General features: G+C 39.0%; 1 protein-coding gene across 1 annotated transcript in view; it reads left to right on the forward strand.

The window, feature by feature from the left end:
* LOC124794906 (cactin) overlaps positions 1-22,876 on the forward strand; it is a 177,036-nt gene that overhangs the window by 73,350 nt on the left and 80,810 nt on the right. The window contains exon 5 of the mRNA XM_047258608.1: positions 6,277-6,410. Within this exon, the coding sequence (XP_047114564.1) occupies positions 6,277-6,410 (134 nt within the window). The remainder of the gene's footprint in view (positions 1-6,276; positions 6,411-22,876) is intronic.

Raw genomic sequence — 22,876 nt, forward strand, 5'->3', positions numbered from 1 at the left:
TAGTTGAAGAGTAAGAAATTCCTCCATGTAAAGCTAAATATGAAATAGGACTCAGAGCCTGGGTTGTCACTCCGCCTAATCTGCAAAGGTAGCAGAGTCTCTTGATGGTTTAAAATCTTGTATCGTATCTATATTATATCACTTACTGTACCTTACATGTCACTAAAATTTAGTAAGTGCCCTGCGTATTGTGCAGCAATGCTTTATTTCCATGTAAAAAGTACCTTATTTAAAACTCTGTCCACAAAGTGGGGTGGAAAACCACCTGCCTACCCTATTTGTTTAATGTGCATGCATGATTTAGCTCAGGCCGTATCCCCAGCCAGTGTATCCTTCTAGCTCATCATGCTTAAAGTATTGGAGGGTCTCCTGCTCCATGGTACATACTACCCAGATGGAATTCCACCCCACCCTGTTGTTAACATCCTTCCAATCAACCTTCTAGACAGAGGGTTAACACTAATACCCATTGTCAACAGTTATTGTATTTATCTAATAAGTAGATCTACCACATTGACTACCCGATACAATCCACAATAATGCTTTTACGACTACGAAAAGTTTTGCTCAGCGGTAAGCATATGTTCTGTTGCTTAGCCAGTGATTACATTTAACACTAAAGTTTCTGCAAGCATAGATGCAAATAAATAAACCATAGTAGCATTACTTACTTTATTTTACTGTGTAAACTGTTCCAATTGAATTCTTTTCATTTACAAAACAATAAACAAAAAAGAAAAAAATTAAGGCAGAATTCACCTCAGGTAAGTAATTACAACAATGAAAATGTTCAAATCTCAATGACCAATTCAAAAAATTAACTGAAATCATTTCGACTAACACTCCATCTGTGATGAGTCTATGTGCACTCTGTAAAATGTTACATTTTATAAGTATATGCTTCCCATCTCCATACTGCATCCACTACTTGTATATTTCACTCTTTCAACAAACAGTAAATAATGTGGTAATGTTCATAACATGTATTTATAGCCTATTAATGGAGTCATATATTTGTTCAAAGTCATATGCTTAGTACCGAAAAGTTAAAACTGGTATTTATTTGAGTATCTCCACTCATAGTTCTACTTCCTTGAGTTACACTGCATTCAAAGCTGAAATCTTTTCATGAGAACTCTCTATAGCTTAAAGCTTCCTTTAAATATTTATTTGCATTTCCCCACTTATTACCAAAAGCTTAAATTTAGATTTCCTGCAGATATGGCTCTTAGTAAGTCTACTTCCTATACATGTGGTGAAACCAGAATTCCCTTCTTCAGTTGTGTGCTCTCTACAACAGAAATATTTTTTAAACTTAAGTTTACGATCATCGTATACTTTGGCATACTCACTATGATCTTCAAATTCTATTTGAAGTACTACAGTATTTGTCAAAGCATTAGGCATAGCTATTGTAAGTTCAATTTTCTGTTGTATGTTCTGCTCATTTAATATCTGGTTCCAAGCTAGTTACAGTATTAGTTTCACTGTTTACTTCAGCAGATTCTCTATTATGTTCGAATGTCTCTGTACAGTCATAAGTATTTCAGATTTGGATGCTTGTGCTTTCAAATTGACCAGTTGAGGATTCCTCTAGCCCAGAATGTAACTTCTGAGGTAAATCTAAAATGAGGTTTTCTATATTAGAAAGTTTGTCTACTTCTATAACTATTTTATCTAAATTGTTTCATCTTTTCCCCTTTAGACTGAAGTGTAGTGATGCTACTGTAGATCCCGTCTAATTTATCTACTTTAGTTTTAAGTGTTGTCATACTTTCAGACATGTTGTGTGATTTTTAACTATTTTGAGACAATTTATCTAATTTTTCTCGTAGAGTTTTGCTGTCACTTTTAAGTGTTATCATATCTTTTTATGGATTCTTCCATTACTGCTCAGTTACAGTTCCATATTTGAGGTTGAGTAACAAGTACACTTGTTTTTGTTCTAAAATCAGGACGACAAAAACAGTGTACCTGTCGTTCAACCTTAAAATTTTGTCATATAGTTAGACAGTCTATCTGAGTTGTGTAATTGTCGTAATTTCCCTAATACTTTTGCTAAAATACTGGTACTCATACTTTGAGCAGTATTTGACATACAGTATAATTAACAGTTACTTTGTTCAATAGCAGTTCCCTACACAAATGAAGGTATTTACACCATCACACAATCTCAGTATAAAGTATTTTGACAAGCAGTTACAAGTCAGAAGCTGGCCAGAGTGGCTGAGCGGTTCTGGGCGCTACAGTCTGGAGCCGCGCGACCGCTACGGTCGCAAGTTCGAATCCTGCCTCAGGCATGGATGTGTGTGATGTTCTTAGGTTAGTTAGGTTTAAGTAGTTCTAAGTTCTAGGGGACTGATGATCTCAGAAGTTAACTCCCATAGTGCTCAGAGCCATTTGAACAAGTCAGAAGTAGTAACTGCACTCCTAGGCTTCAAAACAGCAATCCAAAATCCTCTGTTTTGTTCCCGTTAGGTTTCTTCTGATTTATGTGCTGAGAAATTGCTGAAGTTTGTAAATAATTATGGTTGTTGATAGGGTTGCTATGGCCAGCTGATTTTCTTTGTTTTGAATGTTTTGATAATTCACACTTGCACAGTTTTCGTTAAGTCACTAAAGAACATTTTCTTGAATATGACACTTATATTAGACAGCACTACAGTGTGTGTTTGTCTGTATCTTCTTCATTGTTTATCTCAGTGGCTGTAGGCAATGTCATGTATTTTCCTGCTATTTCGTAAAATCTCTTATTATTTTCTGTGAACACACTTATATTTTAGTGACTTCCATCTGTGTCCTTCACTTAGGGCACCAGATGAAGTGATACAATGTGGGATTCCCTTGTTAAGGGGAGTAAATACGGGGTGACAATTATTGAACTATATGAAATAAAATCATCATAACTTCTGAAGGGTTTGTGTTAGGATGTTCAAACTGTACAGTTAGCCATGGGGTGGGATGGGAATTAATATGTGCATTCATGGTTTGGTTTAGCGACAAAGCCCACTTTTATTTGGATGGGTTCATCAATAAACAAAATTTGCATATTTGGGGGACTGAGAATCTGCATTTCGTGATTGAGAAGTCTCTTCACCCTCAATAATTGACTGAGTGGTGTGGTGTGGTGTGCAATGTCCAGCCACAGAATAATCGGTGCGATGTTCCTTGATGACACGGTACATGGAGATCTTGGAAGATGATTTCATCCCCATTATCCAATGTGACCCTGATTTTGACAAGATGTGACTCATGCAAGATGAAGCTCGACCCCGTCAGCAGGAGAGTGTTTGACGTCCTGGAGGAGCACTTTGAGGACCTCATTGTGGTGCTGAGGTACCCAGAGACCACTGGCATGGGCCTCGATTGGCTGCCATATTCCCCGGATCTGAACACATGCGACTACTTCTTTTTGTGTGGCTATATTAAAGACAAGGTGTACAGTAATAACCCCAAAACCATTGCTAAGCTGAAGACAGCCATTCAGGAGGTCATTGACAGTATCAATGTTCCGACACTTCAGCGTATCGTGCAGAATTTTGCTGTTTTTCTGTGCCACATCATTGGCGATGATGGCAGGCATATCGAACATGTCATAACTTAAATCCGAATATCTGTAGTGATGTTTACATGTCGAATAAAGTGTGTGCATGCTATAGTTTGTAACTAATTTCCGTTTCTTTTTTCATATAGTTCAGTAATTGTCACCCTGTAAGTTCTCACTTCTCAATTGGTCTGTCGCCCTGATGGTGTTCATAATAAAAGTTAACTTATTCAATGTTGACAGTCATCTTGTATTTTCCTGAAGCTGTGGATCTGCTACTTAGTTCCACTAATTATACCATGTGGGCTTCATGTCTATAGTGGGTTGAGGGCTGTAAGAGAGCTCACAGCTATATCAGCTCACTACAAAATGACATGACTGCTTTGAAAGCACTCTAGAGGACTAGAAAGTTGTAGACTAGCCTGTCACAGAACCTTCAAAGATTCTGCATCAAGCCTTCTACTCAACTCACAGCAAGGGGACCACAATTAGTTCTGGGAACAATGTTGCATATTGTGAGCTCAGCTGAAATAGTGATCTCTCAAGATTTTTGAGCACGTCTGATTAATAGTGTGCTTCTGGGTGTTCTTTCGAGTTTCTGGGACAGCGTAATTAATAAGTCTGTTAAAATAAATATAACAGAAAACCCAATAAACAGGACCAGAGATTTCAGTCTAAACGAGGTTTAGTAGTCCGTCACTCTGTTTATTAAGATCTCGCCGGCCTCCACATCAACTTAAAAAAACGAGGAGAATTTACATTTCACAAAATATCAGTGTGAGCTCTGAAAAGCAAAAGAGCATCAAAGAGATAGTGGACATTGAGACTAAATAGCTGCATGAGACCAACAGTACTTTATATTCTTGTTGGAGACCTCTTCAGTATATTAAAAGAGGGCTCCAAGCAAACATACTGAGTGCACAGGATGACCCTTCTCATCCCTTGCTGCCATTTTACTTAGGGCTTCCATTATTTGTTTTACACCCAAACTGATGACAAGTAATGGACTACTACCTTTTTTCTCACTTTTTCCCTTGACGTGGAACCTGGCAGACTTCGCAACAGATGAAGTACTTTGCACTGGTTCTGTTTCAGAATCAGTGGGAGACAGCACCTCAAACTAGTTCATAAAGGGGTGAATATAGTTCCCTGATTTCTTCATGGTCTCTGCCTCAACTGTATAGGGCCTCCATCTGTCCAATGGCCAGCTTCACACATCTGTCCACATCAAACCCACCAACAAGCAACAGTACCTCCATTATGACAGCTGCCACCCATTCCACATCAAACGGTCCCTTCCCTACAGCCTAGGTCTTCGTGGCAAACAAATCTGCTCCAGTCCGGAATCCCTGAACCATTACACCAACAACCTGAAAACAGCTTTCGCATCCCGCAACTACCCTCCCGACCTGGTACAGAAGCAAACCCAGAACCTCCCACGGAAGAACCCCAAAAGTGCCCCACTTGTGACAGGATACTTTCCGGGACTGGATCAGAGTCTGAATGTGGCTCTCCAGCAGGGATACGACTTCCTCAAATCCTGCCCTGAAATGAGATCCATCCTTCATGAAATACTCCCCACTCCACCAAGAGTGTCTTTCCGCCATCCACCTAACCTTCGTAACCTCTTGGTTCATCCCTATGAAATCCCCAAACCACCTTCCCTACCCTCTGGCTCCTACCCTTGTAACCACCCCCGTTGTAAAACCTGTCCCATGCACCCTCCCACCACCACCTACTCCAGTCCTGTAACCCGGAAGGTGTACACAATCAAAGGCAGAGCCACGTGTGAAAGCATCCATGTGATTTACCAACTGACCTGCCTACACTGTGAAGCTTTCTATGTGGGAATGACCAGCAACAAACTGTCCATTCGCATGAATGGACACAGGCAGACAGTGTTTGTTGGTAATGAGGATCACCCTGTGGCTAAACATGCCTTGGTGCACGGCCAGTGTTACACCGTCTGGGTTATCTGGATACTTCCCACTAACACCAACCTATCAGAACTCCGGAGATGGGAACTTGCCCTTCAGTATATCCTCTCTTCTCGTTACCCACCAGTCCTCAACCTCCGCTAATTTCAATTTGCCACCGCTCATACCTCACCTGTCATTCAACATCTTTGCCTCTGTACTTCCGCCTCGACTGACATCTCTGCCCAAACTCTTTGCCTTTACATATGTCTGCTTGTGTCTGTATATGTGCGGATGGATGTGTGTGTCTGTGCGAGTGTATACCTGTCCCTTTTTCCCCCTAAGGCAAGTCTTTCCGCTCCTGGGATTGGAATGACTCCTTACCCTCTCCCTTAAAACCCACATCCTTTCATCTTTCCCTCTCCTTCCCTCTTTCCTGATGAAGCAACCGTGGATTGCGAAAGCTTGAATTTTGTGTGTGGGTTTGTGTTTGTTAGTGTCTCTATCAACAAACCAACGCTTTCGTTTGATAAGTTACAGCATCTTTGTTTTTAGATATATTTAGTACATTTTTATGTATACACGTTTTCCTTATTCATTGGTGTTGTAATATGCAGAAAATAGAAATGATATTCCATTATTTCTCTCTCTTTGTAGCAAAGCCTATTTACCTTTTGGCAAAATATTTTTATGTATACGCGTTTTCCTTACTATCTTTTGGCAAAATATTTTTATGTATACACGTTTTCCTTACACATTTGTGTTGTAATATGCAGAAAATAGAAATAATATTACATGATTTCTCTCGCTTTGTAGCAAAGCCTATTGACCTTTTGGCAAAATATATCAGTGCTGAAGAGGAAGTGGATGCCGTTGAAATGCATGAACCATACACGTATTTAAATGGCCTGACCATAAAGGATCTTGAAGATCTCATTGAAGATATAAAGGTCAGTGTTCTTCAAGGTATTTTTAGCATTCTGAAAATAATCTCCAAACTAAAATTTTTGAAGATTATAAACTGTTGTATATCTTTTTGATTTATAATTTAATTTAATTTTAATTTAATTTAATGAACACTTAAAATAAGAATTGTTTTGTGGATATCATTATTGGACCATAAAGGATAACAATAACAATCATTGACCAGAAAGAAATAGAGTGGAGAGGTTCATTTGAGAATATATGTAGGATGAGATTAAGGGGGGACAGTCGCGAACAGGCTCAAAAAAATCGATTTTTTTTTGTCTTAATCTATGCTCCAATTATTTGGCTACAAAATGCCGTTTGTTTCATACAAATCTGATTATTATATTCGTAGTTATTAATGTGTTCGTGAAGCTTGGTAACTAGCGCCACGTCCATTTTTGCTGTATCTTGTGCAGTAGTCAGCATTGACTATAGTACAACAATCATTTATGTTCCACGGATGTAAATACTCTTTATTTGGGTTGCAAGAGAGAATTGTTATTCTGATGTTTGCCTGCCTGTCTGCATTGCCGACTATCGTTTGTCAGTTTCTTCATCCTAGTTGTTTACGTTTTGGTGATACAAATGTAATGATTTTGTGAAACGTTATAACACAATGGGTAGAATAAAGAAGTTTGGATATAAGCCTAAGTTTCGTGGAAATAAATATGTAAAAATAAACCACGAAACTGCTAGCTTTGAACAGAGGGCAGAAAATAATACTGAAAGTGAAGTCAGTGCGAGTGTCAGTGCTTCAAGCAAGAAGCTTCTAGGTGCTGCCGGTTTTCCAAGTGCCTCTCAAATGCGTGACAATGCAATATGTGGCGTGAACAGTGTTTCTGTTGTTACTGACACAAACATTCTGATCTCCATGAGGTTATTACGTGAACTTATCGAAAAACACACAAATTGTAAAAACTGTGGTGGAAACATTACTTTGCATGAAGATGTGGTGAAAACCAAGGGAATTGTTTGTAATTTAGTTTTGATATGTTTGGAATGTAGCTGTACTGCTAATACAATGTCATCCCGCGTAACAAGAAGCAGATTGTATGAAAACAATATAAGATTAGTGTATGCACTTAGATCTATTGGAAAAGGACGAAGTGCAGGTGCTGTTCTTTGTGCAGTGATGAACATTCCTCCACCTCCAAGAAAATTTTATGTTTACAACAAGACTATTGGTGCAGTTGTAACTGAGGTAAGTGAATCTACAGTGTTGAAAGCAGCCATAGAAGCAGTTCAGTTGAATGATACGAAGTCTGACCCAAGGCAAATTTCTGCTGGTTTTGATGACAGTTGGCAGAAACGTGGGCATACATCCCTAAATGGTATTGTGTCAGCAACTTCTTTTGATACTGGGAAGGTTCTGGATATTGAAATTATTACTTAGTTCTGTGACATCTGTAGCAAAAGTCCCACTATACAACATGTGTGCAAAAAGGACCATGATGGTGGAGGCGTGGAAGTGGCTGGTGTTGCTAACATTTTCAAAAGGTCTGTGCAGTCGGGAGGTATCCTCTATACAGACTATCTTGGGGACGGGGACAGTAAGGCTTATCATAAAGTGGTAGAAGATAAACCTTAAGGGCCTAGAGTCAAAATTAATAAACTGGAATGTATAGGACATGTACAGAAAAGAATGGGTTCACGACTTCTAAAGATATGTAAGGAAAAAAAGTTAGGTGGTAAAGGGGGCCTGACAAAGGCTGAAATAGACAGGATCCAGACTTATTATAGTATGGCCATTAGAAATAACTGCAACAATGTAGAAGCAATGAGGAGAGCCATAAAATTTCAACAGATGAGGAACCAAAACATAATCTTTGCCCACGGGGACCTGACAGCTGGTGCAAATTCAACAACCCAGCTACATCTTCCAGCTATAAGCACAAACATTCAATTCCAGAAAAAATCCTGCTAACTGTGAAACCCATTTTTAGAGACCTTAGCCAACAAGAGCTCTTGGAAAAGTGTCTCCATGGAAAAACTCAAAACCCAAATGAAAGTTTGAATTCTGTCATTTGGACAAGGCTACCAAAAACTGTTTTCGTCAGAAAAGAAACACTAAAATTTGGCATTCATAATGCAGTGATGTGCTTCAATGCTGGTGTGTCAAAGAAGACTGATGTATTAAGACTCTTGGAAACAAAGGATGGTATCAATACTGAACGGGGGCTGAAAAAGATTGACATGGACCGTATCCGTTATGCTGATATTTCTGCAGGAAATGCTGCCAAGGAGGCCAGGATAGCCAGAAGATCAAATGTACATTACTTTCTTGCATGGAAAACTTTAATACCATTTTTCTCAAAACTACATTTTTTGACCTTCTGGTACACTTTTCTCAAAAACTATGACTGCTACAGACATCAGACTTACAGTATCTCATGTTAATACAACGATGATTAATTAGATAAAAAAATAGACCAGTAGTGATAAAAAGAACAGATTTACAAGCTCCAAGGAGTTTAGAAAAGTTCTAATTTTTTGTCTTACAGAACAAAAAAATGATTACTCATGAAATATATAAAATACATTAACCATTTTTATGTGATTTGAGAATGATGTTTCAGCTGTACACTGTAAAAGTTTCAGGTCTTTATCTCCGTTAGTTACTTCAGAAAGTGTACCTGACGTTTGCTCGTTTTAGCATTGATTCCTTATGGGAGTTCCCTCGCGACTGTGTCCCCTTAAGTCACATTGGTTTTTATGCTAAGAAATATGTGAATAAAACAATAAAAAAAAGCTTTATAAGGCTTAAACACAGAGAAATCTCCAACTAGAAATAGTGCAAAAGCACTCATTGGAAATGAATATGACAGAATCACACAAAAACAATGGAAAATCCAGGATGGAAAGTAACAATAGTATGAAAAGGATGGTTGCTACTCACCAAATATGAAAAGAACAGTTCCTATCACCATATAGTGGAGATGCTGAGTTGCAGATAGGCACAACAAAAAGACTATCACAAAATAAAGACTTCAGCTGCCAGAGACTGCTGTGTGTGTGTGTGTGTGTGTGTGTGTGTGTGTGTGTGTGGGTGTGTGGGTGTTTTGTCTATTTTTGACAACGGCCTGGATGACCGAAAGCTCATTTTGTGACAGTCTTTTTGTTGTGCCTATCTGCGGCTCAGCATCTCCACTATATGGTGATAGGAACTGTTCTTTTCATAATATTTTTAGAATGACACATAATGATACATAAGAAATCAAAAAGAGAAGGACCATTATTAAATGTTAGAGGAAGCAGAAGTCAACTATGGAGCTTTGTTGATTAATTTGTTATTGGTCTTGTGCCTCTATTTACTGTACGTAGCTAACATTACATGGTGAGCTTCATCTGACAACATAATAATATAATGGAAGGAAACATTCCACGTGGGAAAAATTATATATAAAAACAAAGATGAGGTGACTTACCGAACAAAAGCGCTGGCAGGTCGATAGACACACAAACAAACACAAACATACACACAAAATTCAAGCTTTCGCAACAAACTGTTGCCTCATCAGGAAAGAGGGAAGGAGAGGGGAAGACGAAAGGAAGTGGGTTTTAAGGGAGAGGGTAAGGAGTCATTCCAATCCCGGGAGCGGAAAGACTTGCCTTAGGGGGAAAAAAGGACAGGTATACACTCGCACACACGCACATATCCATCCACACATTTTTTGGAAAAAAATAGATTTAATGATTGATATTAGTTAAAAACATTCCCTCCTATATGCTCTGCAAAGCTACCTGTCTCTTCCTCTTGTTATAACCCTGCTGTATATCATGTATTATAAATTGCAGATATGATTGTACAGGAATGGGAAGCCCTGGTTAGCAGATCCATATTTTTCAGACGTACTGCAGCCTAATACTCAGAGAGATTTTCTTTAGAACTCATTGTGTCACATGAATAAAACTCTCTCTCTCTAAAACATACACACACGCACACCTGCTCCAGCTGGATGCACAGTGCAAGAATGCTGTTTGAAAAAGGGTTTGGGGACAGGTAACCAGCGGTTCAGGGGGGGGGGGGGGGGCAGGTGTGCAGGCTAGCAATACAGGAGAGAGGTGTATTAGGTGCATGGGCCAGGCATGTGGCACAACGGTTCTGGAGCTGGTGAGGTGTGGACCATGTAGATTACATTGGCGTGTGAATTTGTAGGGGGTGTAGTACAGTGGGTTAACAAAGATTGAAGCCAGGAGGATTAAGGGAGTAAAAGATGTGTTGCAAGAATAAGTCCCATTTATGTAGTTCAGAAAACCTGGGAAGAGGATCCAGATGGCACAGGTTGTGAAGCTCCCATTGAAGTCAAGCATGTTGCACTCAGTAGTGTGTTCTGCCACAGGGTGTTCAACTTCTAACGCTCCTTATACATATTTTAGTTTATTAGATTTGCAGCCATGGAACTCAAGGATGGGAGCTGTACAGAGAGAACATGCTTTTTCACTAAATAAATCTGACCCTGTGCCTAATATGAACACTGTTCAAATATTAAAGTTTCTCAATTTAAAAAAAAAAATGGAAAATTTGTCTTTGAAATAAGAATAGTACAGATTAATATTAATTCACTTTATTATCCCCTAGCCACGTAACATAGACTGGAAAAGCAAAACACAAGATTATTGACTGCCTTATCCAGTACCTCACATCAAAGAGAAGAAAGTTTTACTGTATGTTGCCACATGTGTAGGTACAGAAGCAAAATCGAAAATATTTACATCTCAAGGGTAAACAACATGACATAAATAAATATAATGTGAATAAAAGTCAAAATATTATATAGTGAGACATAGATAAAAGTTTTTTTTTTCCCAAGTGATGTAAAACAGCCAGAAAATGTAGTATTTGTAGTTTCAGAAATATTTAACATAAAGAAATACAATTTGAGCTGAAACAGAACACTTGCAAAACAAGCGTAATAGATATTCTTCAAACAAACGAAACTCCAGGTAGGAAAAGACACATTGCTACTTACTATAAAGAAGACAAGTCAAGTTGCAGACAGGCATGATTAAAAGACACTAACATATAGCTTTCAGCCACAGCCTTCATCAGTAAAGTAAAAAGTACTTTCCTCAGTAAAGAGTAGAGAGAGAGAGAGAGAGAGAGAGAGAGAGAGAGAGAGACACACACAAATAGGGCTGTGGCAGAAAGCTACATGTGAGTGTCTTCTAAATCGTGCCTGTACGCAGTTGATGTTTCTTCTTTACAGTGAGTACCGATCTTGTCTTTTCCTGCATTGTTAACTGATATTTTGCTTTGCCACGCAACACTTCAAGCAATGCACAAACACACACTGGCAGATGGTTCTAGTAGTTGTAGCTGATTTTGACTTATATAGTCCATCTGAAGTTTCGGATGAGATTATCTCGAAAACACTACATTGGGTAAAAACAGTGGGTAAGACAAGTTCGTAAGCTCAAAGGGGGACATCAAATGATACTACACGTGACCCCCCCCAGCCCCTGCCCCCTTGTGTGGGGCGGGGGGAAACTTTTAAATCTTTAATGGAAACACCCATTTTTTATTGCAGATTTGGATTCTCCATAAAAAATTAATCAAGTTTTGTCTGAAACATTTTTTTAAACCATTGACAGATGGCACTGAAATTGAGAAAAAAGTAAAATTGGGGAAGAACTCCGATTTATTTAGAATTATCCGAGAAAGATGTATAAAATCGATAAAAAATGTGCACCAATTCTTTCATTATGCCAAATTAAGCTATTTTTTTTACAAAATGTATCCTAACGTGTGGTACACAGAACCCTAACCTACATCATCGTATAAATGGTTTGAAAAAATTGAGCCCACCTCTGGGGACCTCTCATTGTCATTGGTACAGATAAATGACATACTGCAAAACCAGTCTGGGGTGACACAGTGTATGGTGTCTGCCCACTGGTGTCATACAGAACACCAGAACAGTGTGTGATTCCCTATTATGGTAATACAGAATGCACAGCAGCTCTCAATATTTGTGGTTAGGCCATCCAGTATCATCATCACCATCACCACCACCATCATCATCATCATCATTTCCTCCTCCTCCTCTCCTCCTCCTCCTCCTACTTCTATAGTTTGCAGCCCTTGGCTGGGTCCATTTGGAGCATAAGCCTTTTCATCCTTTCCTGTCCCCACCACATTTCTCTCTCCACTCTTACCCAGTATTTTCTTCCTCCTCTGACCATACAGTCCTTCATTCCAATGTTCCATCTGTCTCTTAGTCTTCTTCTAGGCCTCTTAGCTCCTGTTGTCATGGGCTTTTATTAGTATCCTGCCAACTTCCATGCTTTTAAATTGCTCAATACGATCTTAATCCTTCTGTGGTCTCTTTCATTATTTCTCTCAAAGTCTCTTTCTGTAATCTATTGATTCTGTTAAGTCCTATTCTGTTTCTTGAAGTTTTACATCACTAGTTTGTATCCCACTCATCTGCCTTTTCTTCATTACCCACACTTGTGATGTGTATGTGAGTATTGGGGCATAATATGCTCAGTATATCATCTGCTTGCTTTTTGGAGGTACAACCTTGCTTGATATCCGGCGTCTTACACTCTGCAGGAGACTGTGGGTTTGCTTTTCCCTTTCACCGATCTCCTTATCGTTCCTCCTACTATTATTTATTATGTCATCCCCTCCCCTCCCATATTTCTCATTGTCAGCATCACTTCACACTTTCTTGCACTAAATTCCAATCTGTAATGCCCCACCCATTCCTTTCATATATTTAGGCTTTCTTGTACCTCTCTTTTTCCACCACACTGCAACATTAAATTATCTGCAAACACAATGGTTTCATATTTTCAGCTTCCTATTCATTGTGCCTGTCCTGGCGTTATCTCACCGATAACAGCTATGAAAAGGAGGGGGATAGTGCTTCAGCCCATTTTCTGTTCAACCTAGTCCATCTTGTGTCTTCCTACTTTTACACCACTCACACTACATTGATACATTTCCTTTATTCTTCTCATAATCAATCTTCCAGTTCCCATTTTTTCTGAAAGATTTCGCATGAGCCCTGTGTGGTTGTGCACTATCGTCCGTCATATGGAGTACATACCAATACTGTATTTGCTTGATTATAAGATGAAGCTTTTTCTCAAGTTTGTCATTCGAAAATTGCAGGGTTGCCTTATATTCACAGATTAAACCATTGATGCTGAGGTAAACATTTTTACAGTGTTTAATAGATCAATATAGGGGTAGTTTTATGTTTACAGCTGAAGCACTGACTATTGAGGTTTCGTACAAATTTATTTTGAAGAGTTCAGAAGGGTAGAGCTTAACAAACAATACTTTCATGTGAATAGGCTCAAGGTTTCCCTATATGCAGAAGTGCTCGATACAGTATTGATCACATTTGATCAGTCATGTGACATTTGACTTCCGGCATTACTGCAACGGATGGATACATGAGACACTATGAACAAGGCACTACAACTATCTAATGATGTGCTATAATAATTGACAATTTTGTGAAACTCACGAGGAAATAGCATTAAATTCTATCAACTCACAAACTTTTGTAGTACTTGAACGAAAGTTTTCATACATTTATGGATACAGTATACCTACATTTATCCTGCTTTTTAAGTAAAGATAACATTCAAAGGCGAAAATTTTCTCCTTCAAGAACCATTACATGATTGTGAACCCAAGTCAATATTTTATTTGCTTATGAGAAACTAATGATTTGTGAAGTGGTTTGCAAATGAAAATTCAGTACCCGTTCACATATGTAGGTCAATTCATACTGGCCATCATGCCATGGCTCTGTCACATCAAGGTGTATTCACATCGTCTTGTCATGTCGTGGCATGTCAAGTCAGTTTAATTGATGTTATTTCAACTCACATGACTGTCTGGAACTATTCTTCTCACAGGAATTGTGATCTTTGCAAGATGATTTTCAACTCTTTTTACGCGTGAAGTGCACATACACAATGTGGGTGTGTATATTAGCGAAGAAATACAGAAGTGCACAACAACTTTTTTAAAAAAAAAAAAGGAAGAAGAAGAATCTGGGTCCAAAAAAAGTTATTACATAGTACAGAAATGGAATTTCGCAACTACACAAGGATCTCCAGAAAAAGAATCTTCATTTTTTATTGTAGAAAGCTGACACATTTTCATTTGTTACATCAAATTACACCCAGAGTCGCTAAAAGTAACACAGTATTATGAGCTGCCATAACATTTGGTGAAAAATTGGCTTTCTAAAATATTAAATACCTTACCAGAATGTACAAAAATTCACCTTAGAAATGTAGTGGGGGGGCAAGTAATTTAGTAATGTTGTACAATTCAGACTGCTGTCTCACTGCTTCAGTTAATCTTTTGCCATTATAAATTTCAATAAAAGAAATAACAAAATGAAATAATTTGTAACAAATAATGAACAAAAAAACTGATATTAACCACGAAAAACTCAGTGAAATGAAATACGGAGAGCTGCGCATGGTCATGTATTGGGAGGAAATGAGCTTGGGGGTTACGTTATCAACAGCAGACAGATGATGTCAGTATTCAAAACTTTCATCCCAAGAAACATTGACGGTGCTGTGACGTGACATGACTGGATGCTGCCATTTGAAATGTATTGCAGAATGTTTTGATGGGTCGATACATGACATGATGGCCGGCCTTTAGAATACCATGGGAAAACATTACCAGCTTTTAATCAGATTTAGAGCAAGGTGGTTACATTCAGATGGAATGAGAAATAAAATTAATCCAGAATTAAATGTCGAACAAACAAAATAAATCACACTAAAGTGACTGCAATTGTTATCGCAAGAATAAATTATAGCAGAAAGACACCATTGTGGAGATAGTACCAACAGACAGGACTAGATTGTAGGACATGTGAAAGTTCGAGAATTAGACAGAATCATGATGGTGATCTTTTTTATTTATGCATTACTTGGTATTATTACCTAAGACTTTCATCTTAGATATACAGCCATCCAGTTTCACTGGTGCTCAAGCCCAGTGCTACGGAACGCTTGGAGGGGAAACAGTGACACCAGCTTAGCTGAAACGAGGGGGGGGGGGGGGGGGGGGGGTCAGCTACTGGTTCTACACAGCCAATGAGAGAGCAGTGGGCAAACAATATATTTTGTACTAAAAGACATTGTAATGTTCTCATGTCAGTATAAAAGCGAATTCTGCTGTGTGTTTTATAGCCAAATATTTATGACAATGAAGATATAAGTTTCACAGTTACCCTGTTAGAATGATGGCGATGATGATTAAAGATAGTGGTATCACTGACGACAGGCTAAAATTAATCTAAACAATTTCCTTTTGTTTCTTTTATTTCTCCTTGTATTATCAAAATGTAGACAACCAATAAATGGCACAAGTTTAGAATGGTTGGCAGATACCTTAGTCAATAAAAGTTTGTAATATTGATTAGTCAGAATATTAGACAATAAACTTTTTTCAGGAAGCCTCTTAAAAGAAAAGGGATCATCTTATATTCAGATTTGTGCTATACAGGGGTAAATACAGTATGTACCTCAGAAAAGGTTCTTGTACAGTTGTAGGATATCATCCCTAATAGACGGTAGCTGTCACACACAGTACCCTTAGAAAGCACATGCAGTGGTAAGTGTACATCTGGAATAATACTGCCTCAGATTAGAACGCCTCTGCAGCTGTATGAGTTCCCTTCCAGAATATTGGTAGAGTTGTAACATGGCTTGCATACGCAGCAGTGTACAGATGGAAAAGTACTGCGATATGGTTGCCGCCACAGTGAGAATGGCTCAGCATTACGGCATTGTGCCTCTCTTCCATTGTATGTGGTGACCCATGCACAGGGTGCATATTAGCCTACTCTTCATCATTAAACTTATCCATACTGCTGTTCATCACTTTTAATATACAGCTAACACTGCCAGAAAAACGAACCCAATAGAACCAAATGTGAGTGTTAGGGTGAATAGTAAACTGGTTATTGCTGTGCCTAGCAAGTACTGTTGTTGAATGGAACAAGACTGTTTCCCAACAAGACACACAATACGTGCTTGTCAGCAATTGTGCTGTTGTGCAGGTATTTTCAGTGCAGTTCACATGCAAAGAAAAATGGGAGTAAGAGATCTAATGAGCCACAGGAGACCGTATGACCTCTATACCGTAACACATGGAAAATACCCTGAACAAGCTCCTAAATTTTGTTGATGGAGAGTTCCAGTTCACCTTGTCGATGCTTCTGCTAAGCAGCAAATATATTCACAGTTTGTACACCCTTCAGTTTTTTGTTTTAGCAGAATACTTGCACTTAACTTTGTTCAGACCATTTTCCTTCCTACGTATGACAGAATGGATCAAAATTATAGAGACTTTGATGTGCACATTGATTTTCCATGACATCAGTGAATCTCATTTGACATTGCTGTAAATGTTAGCTTAAAGCTTTTCATATTATATGCCTTCATAGGCAGTGGAATTTTTTTAACAAATATTAAATAACTCAATATGGAGAATAAAAGAAAGGCTTGCCAAATTTCTGCCCAATCCACATTGAAGATTAACTGTTTCTTTAAAAAGTTGGGCAATTTATTCAAATATTATTACACTTTACTGTTATTCCAACTACTCGAGAAGACTTGAGTGCCAGAAGTGCATCTGACTTGGAAGGTAGTTTGAAAATTGTAATAATAATGTAGGAACTTGATGTATGTTTTTTGTCACACTCAGTTTGATGCTGAGGAGCAATTAAGTAGTACATATGATCACATCTAAGCATTAGCTTCAACTCATTTTTCAGAAACTAAAACAAACAATATGTCTAAATATGTGACACCTGAATAGTGCATGCCACCAGAGACAACCATGCATTATGTAACTCAGAATCACTCTTTACACTGCGGTGAGTACAAAAAATTAAATTTAAAGTTCCAAATCATGTAATAAAACTGATAATCGCTAGGAGTGGTAAGTTATTGACTTTAGAGGTTGCTATTCAGCTGCAATTTTTCATGCAGTTCTCTTTCTGTATAATGTATATTGCCACCATCTCATTTAAGCAGTGTCTGTTATTTGTTCTCTTACATAGTTAGGATATCTACTTTGCTTTCTCTTTTTCTTTATCACTATAATCTGTAAATCACTTTTCAACAGACAGTCAAGTTTCGAAAGCGTGTGACCCAGTCGATTTGTTTATTAATGTAATTAATTGAGTTGACTTCTTCCTGCATTTTGTGTCAAATGGACTTTACCCAGTTAAAAGAATACACTGCATAACAGGAGAAACTAAAACACATTTACGTATAAAATGTATATTTAGAATAGCAGTGTCACATCACAGAAGTGATTTAGAAAGGGGAAAGTTAGAGAGAACATGAAAATAAAGGCAAGTAGGATGTGAGCTACTAAGCAAATAAATAACAGGTAGAGTGATGTACTGCTAAATTGGGTAGACTGTACAACAAAAAGTAGTCTTTGAAGATAATTAAAATAGGTTGAGCATTAAAAATATACCAAATATTTGTCCCATTTATTCGATCTTCTGCTACCCGACACCATTTGATTTACCTATTAAAATCATTTAACATCGATTTTGCAATATACGCTTCAGCATTCTGTATGTGTGCAAATTTTTGAATATTGCTTGTGGTCAGTTTTTAGTCAATTCATTGAGTGAAGTGAAAGCAAATACTCCCTATAAATTACACAATGAATCTTTCCAATCTCCCGCCACCTGCCACAGTCCCACCATCCGGCCAGAGAGGAGCATTCCTGTCATAACTCAGTACCACCCAGGACTGGAGCAACTGAATTACATTCTCCACCAGGGTTTTGACTACCTCTCGTCATGCCCTGAAATGAGAAATGTCCTGCCCACTGTCTTTCCCACTCCATCCGCAGTGATATTCCACTGTCCACCGAACCTACACAATGTACTCGTCCATTCCTAAACAACCCCTGCTCCCAACCCCTAACCTCACTGCTCATGCCCCTGTAAGGACCTAGATGCGAGACCTGCCCCATACATCCTCCCACCACCACCTACTCCAGTCCACTCGCAAACGTCACCTATCCCTTTAGAGAGAGGGCTACTTGTGAAAATGACAACCAACAAGCTGTCTGTCCACTTGAATGGCCACTGACAAACTTTGGCCAAGAAATAATTGGGCCACCCTGTTGCTGAGCACGCTGAGCATTTCAGTGACTGCATCATAGCCTGTGCCATATGGACCCTTCCCACGAACATCAGCTTTTCTAATTGCGCAAGTGGGAACTTTCCCCGCAATATATCCTACATTCTGTAACCCTCCTGGCCTCAACCTTCATTAGTCATTCTTCTCAATCATCCAGCCTCCCTGCCCTCCCCTCTCTCCTCCTCATCTGTGTGCACTCTCCATCAGCACTGCACTGTCCAGCCCCCATCTTAATGTCCCTCCCCCTCCCCGCCTCAGCCTCCTCCTTAGCCCCGTCCAGTTGCCACTCCCATCATACACTGGTGCTGCTGCTCACAGTGTGGCTACAGTGTGTGTGTGTGTGTGTGTGTGTGTGTGTGTGTGTGTGTGTCATCTATTTTTTGACGAAGGCTGTATGAGCTGAAAGCTTTATTTATGACAGTATTTTTGTTGTGCCTATCTGTGACTCAGTTTCTCCGCTGTATGGTGAATGCCAACTTTCCTTCTCATAATGTTATTACATTCCATCCTGGATTTTCCATTGTTTGAAAAAAAGATGTAATTGAAATTTCTCGCAGATTTAAACTGTTTGCTAGACTTGAACTCAAACGTGGGACCTTTGCCTTTCGTGGAAAAGTGCTCTTCCGACTTGAGATATACAAGCACAACTCACAGTGCACACTTTCAGCTTTACTTCTACCAGTACCTCATCTCCTACCTTCCAAATTTCACAGAAGTCATCCTGCACACGTTGCAGGACTGACACTCCTGGAAGAAAGAGTGTAAGTTTGGAAGGATGAAGATTTACTGGCAGAAGTAAACCTGTGAGACTGGGTTGTGAGTCACACTCAGATAGCTAATTCGGTTGAAAAATTGCCCTTGGAAGGCTAAGGTCCCACATGTGAGTTCCAGTCTGGCATGCAGTTTTAATTTGCCAGGAAGTTTCAAATCAGTGCACACTCTGCTGCAAAGTGAAAATTTTTTCTGTAAAAGATTTAATTACTTGAAAATAATTAGGATAGTTAAGAAAAACCCACCAGATAAATATCCTGAAGGACCCTTTAAAATTCTAAGTTGAATGTATAACAGAATGAGATTTTCACTCTGCAGCGGAGTGTGCGCTGATATGAAACTTCCTGGCAGATTAAAACTGTGTGCCCGACCGAGACTCGAACTCAGGACCTTTGCCTTTCGCGGGCAAGTGCTCTACCATCTGAGCTACCGAAGCACGACTCACGCCCGGTACTCACAGCTTTACTTCTGCCAGTACCTCGTCTCCTACCTTCCAAACTTTACAGAAGCTCTCCTGCGAACCTTGCAGAACTAGCACTCCTGAAAGAAAGGATATTGCGGAGACATGGCTTAGCCACAGCCTGGGGGATGTTTCCAGAATGAGATTTTCACTCTGCAGCGGAGTGTGCGCTGATATGAAACTTCCTGGCAGATTAAAACTGTGTGCCCGACCGAGACTCGAACTCGGGACCTTTGCCTTTCGCTGGCAAGTGCTCTACCATCTGAGCTACCGAAGCACGACTCACGCCCGGTACTCACAGCTTTACTTCTGCCTGCGAAAGGCAAAGGTCCCGAGTTCGAGTCTCGGTCGGGCACACAGTTTTAATCTGCCAGGAAGTTTCATATCAGCGCACACTCCGCTGCAGAGTGAAAATCTCATTCTGGAAACATCCCCCAGGCTGTGGCTAAGCCATGTCTCCGCAATATCCTTTCTTTCAGGAGTGCTAGTTCTGCAAGGTTCGCAGGAGAGCTTCTGTAAAGTTTGGAAGGTAGGAGACGAGGTACTGGCAGAAGTAAAGCTGTGAGTACCGGGCGTGAGTCGTGCTTCGGTAGCTCAGATGGTAGAGCACTTGCCCGCGAAAGGCAAAGGTCCTGAGTTCGAGTCTCGGTCGGGCACACAGTTTTAATCTGCCAGGAAGTTTGAATGTATAACTTTAAATTATCAATTGACACCTCGCTTGCTTTCTCTTGATCTACATACTCTTAATAATCGTAGAATATAGATCAGTATTTAAACATCTTACATTTCATTCTTTCTGAACAAACATGAAAATAAAGAAATATAGTCAAATGTCTTATGTAAACCTTTGTCTAAAAGTAAAAAATAAAATACAAGGTGTACAACTTTGCTTCCACCGTTTGCCGATAGGTGGCGACAACAGTAAGTAGCAGTCTAGAGAAACAGATTGCAGACATCATGCAGGTAGCTCAGACCTTGGTCAACATAACCTCATTCAAACATTAGTCGATTTGTGGCTGCATCATAAAGTTGTTCTTGATTGAAAATGTCAGTTTACGAGCCTAATTCTCGTCATTTGCAGGATGTGTTACTGTTTTGTTTCAGTATGAAGAAAACAGCAGCTGAGTCTCATCGAATGCTCTCAAGTGCGTATGGTAAGGATGCTATTAGTGAAAGAACATGATGTGAGTGGTTTGAATGCTTCAAGAACGGTGATTTTAACGTCGTAGACCGGCACAGTGGTGGAAGAGAGAATATTTTCCAAAATGCAGAATTGGAGACATTGCTGATTGAAGACTCGCGTCAAACTCAAGAAGAAATGGCACAATTAGTTGGAGTGACACAGCAAGCCATTTCAAAATGTCTGAAGGCTATGGGCATGATTCAGTAAGAAGAAACTTGGGTCCCGTGTGAGCTGAAACCAAGAGATGTTGAACGGCATTTTTATATTTGTGAAGAGTTGCTTCAGAGGCAAAAACGGAAGGGATTTCCGCATCGCATTGTGGCTAGGGACAAAAAATGGGTTCATTATGATAACCCTAAATGCAAAAAATCATTGGGATATCCTGGCCATGCTATCACATCGGCGGCCAAACTGAACATTCACGGCTCCAAGATCATGCTCTGCATTTGGTGGGACCAGCTTGGAGTCGTATACTGTGGGGTGTTGAAACCAAGTGAAACAATCACAGGCGCTCGTTATCGAATGCAGTTAATGCGTTTGAGCAGACCATTAAAAGATAAAAACGCCCACAATACAGCGAGAGGCAGGATAAAGTGATTTTACAGTATGAAAATACTCAACCCCACATTGAAAAAGAGGTCAAAATGTACTTGGAAACGTTAAAATGGGAAGTCCTACCCCACCCGCCGTATTCTCCAGACTTTGCTCCCTCTGACTATCACCTGTTTAGATCAATGGTGCATGGCCTGACTGACCAACACTTCTGATCTCATGAAGGTCACAAATTGGATCGATTTGTGGATCGCTTTAAAAGATGAATAATTTTTTCGACACAGGACTCGTACACTGCCCAAATGATGGGAGGAAGTAGTGGCCAGCGATGGCAAATACTTTGAATGATATATGTGTAACCAATTTGTTTCATTGAAGCCTCAAATGTTGCTGAAAAAATGGTGGAATTAAAGTTGTACACCTTGTAGACAAGAGAAGCCTTTGATATGCTCTTGAATGGTGCTCAAAATCAGTTCAGAAAATGAGGTGCTGATTGAGAATTTAAAGTTCAGTGTTTTAACTTAGAATCAAAGAATTTAAAAGAGTACTGGAGGAAATTCGTCTGGTGGATTATGCAGACTATGCAGTCTGATGTTGTGTGGCCTTGATATGTGCCCGAAGGTGTAAAAATGTTCCAATTATTTTTCAGTCTCAAAAAGTTTTCAACAGAGAATCCTTCAAACTTCATTTTTGCTTCATTGTTCAATTGCTATATATGATTTCTAACTTTATTCAAAGGCACGTCAAATGTTTTCGTAAGCTATTTTATTTCTTACTTTTACACAAATCATTGCACTAAGCATGCGACTGATTTTTTTCCGAATATTTGTTTTTAATCTTTTGTATAAGCGAATTAGTTTTTATTTATTATTTGTCTGTTACTTTGCTACTGCCTTCACACAGGTTTATCTGATAACAGATGAAAATCTGTAATAAATGTAATTTCTTGAGTAGGCTTAATAGAGAAACAAGAAGAGCTTGTAATGTTAGTATACTACTATATTCTCTCACATTTAGATTTATTAAACAAATGGGCATATTTAGAAAATATTTATTTAAGCATAAAACTCAGTTGGCAGTTTCACAGTTATTTTTATTTTACTTTCCTGATTTCAACAAATTAGTCTATCATCTTCTGAAGCCTACAAAATTTGGGATAATATAAATCATAAGAACTTGGCCACACATTTATGTAAAGTATAAGAAGTGTATTACAAAAAGTACCTAATATTGGTTGAGCAGATGTCAGTATCTTCTTCACAGAAGCATAATGCTGTGACATTTCCAAATTGTACATATTGTAAGTGATAATTATAAAC

This window comes from Schistocerca piceifrons, chromosome 4, assembly GCF_021461385.2.
Source record: "Schistocerca piceifrons isolate TAMUIC-IGC-003096 chromosome 4, iqSchPice1.1, whole genome shotgun sequence".
In the NCBI taxonomy this organism is placed as follows: Eukaryota; Metazoa; Arthropoda; class Insecta; order Orthoptera; family Acrididae; genus Schistocerca; species Schistocerca piceifrons.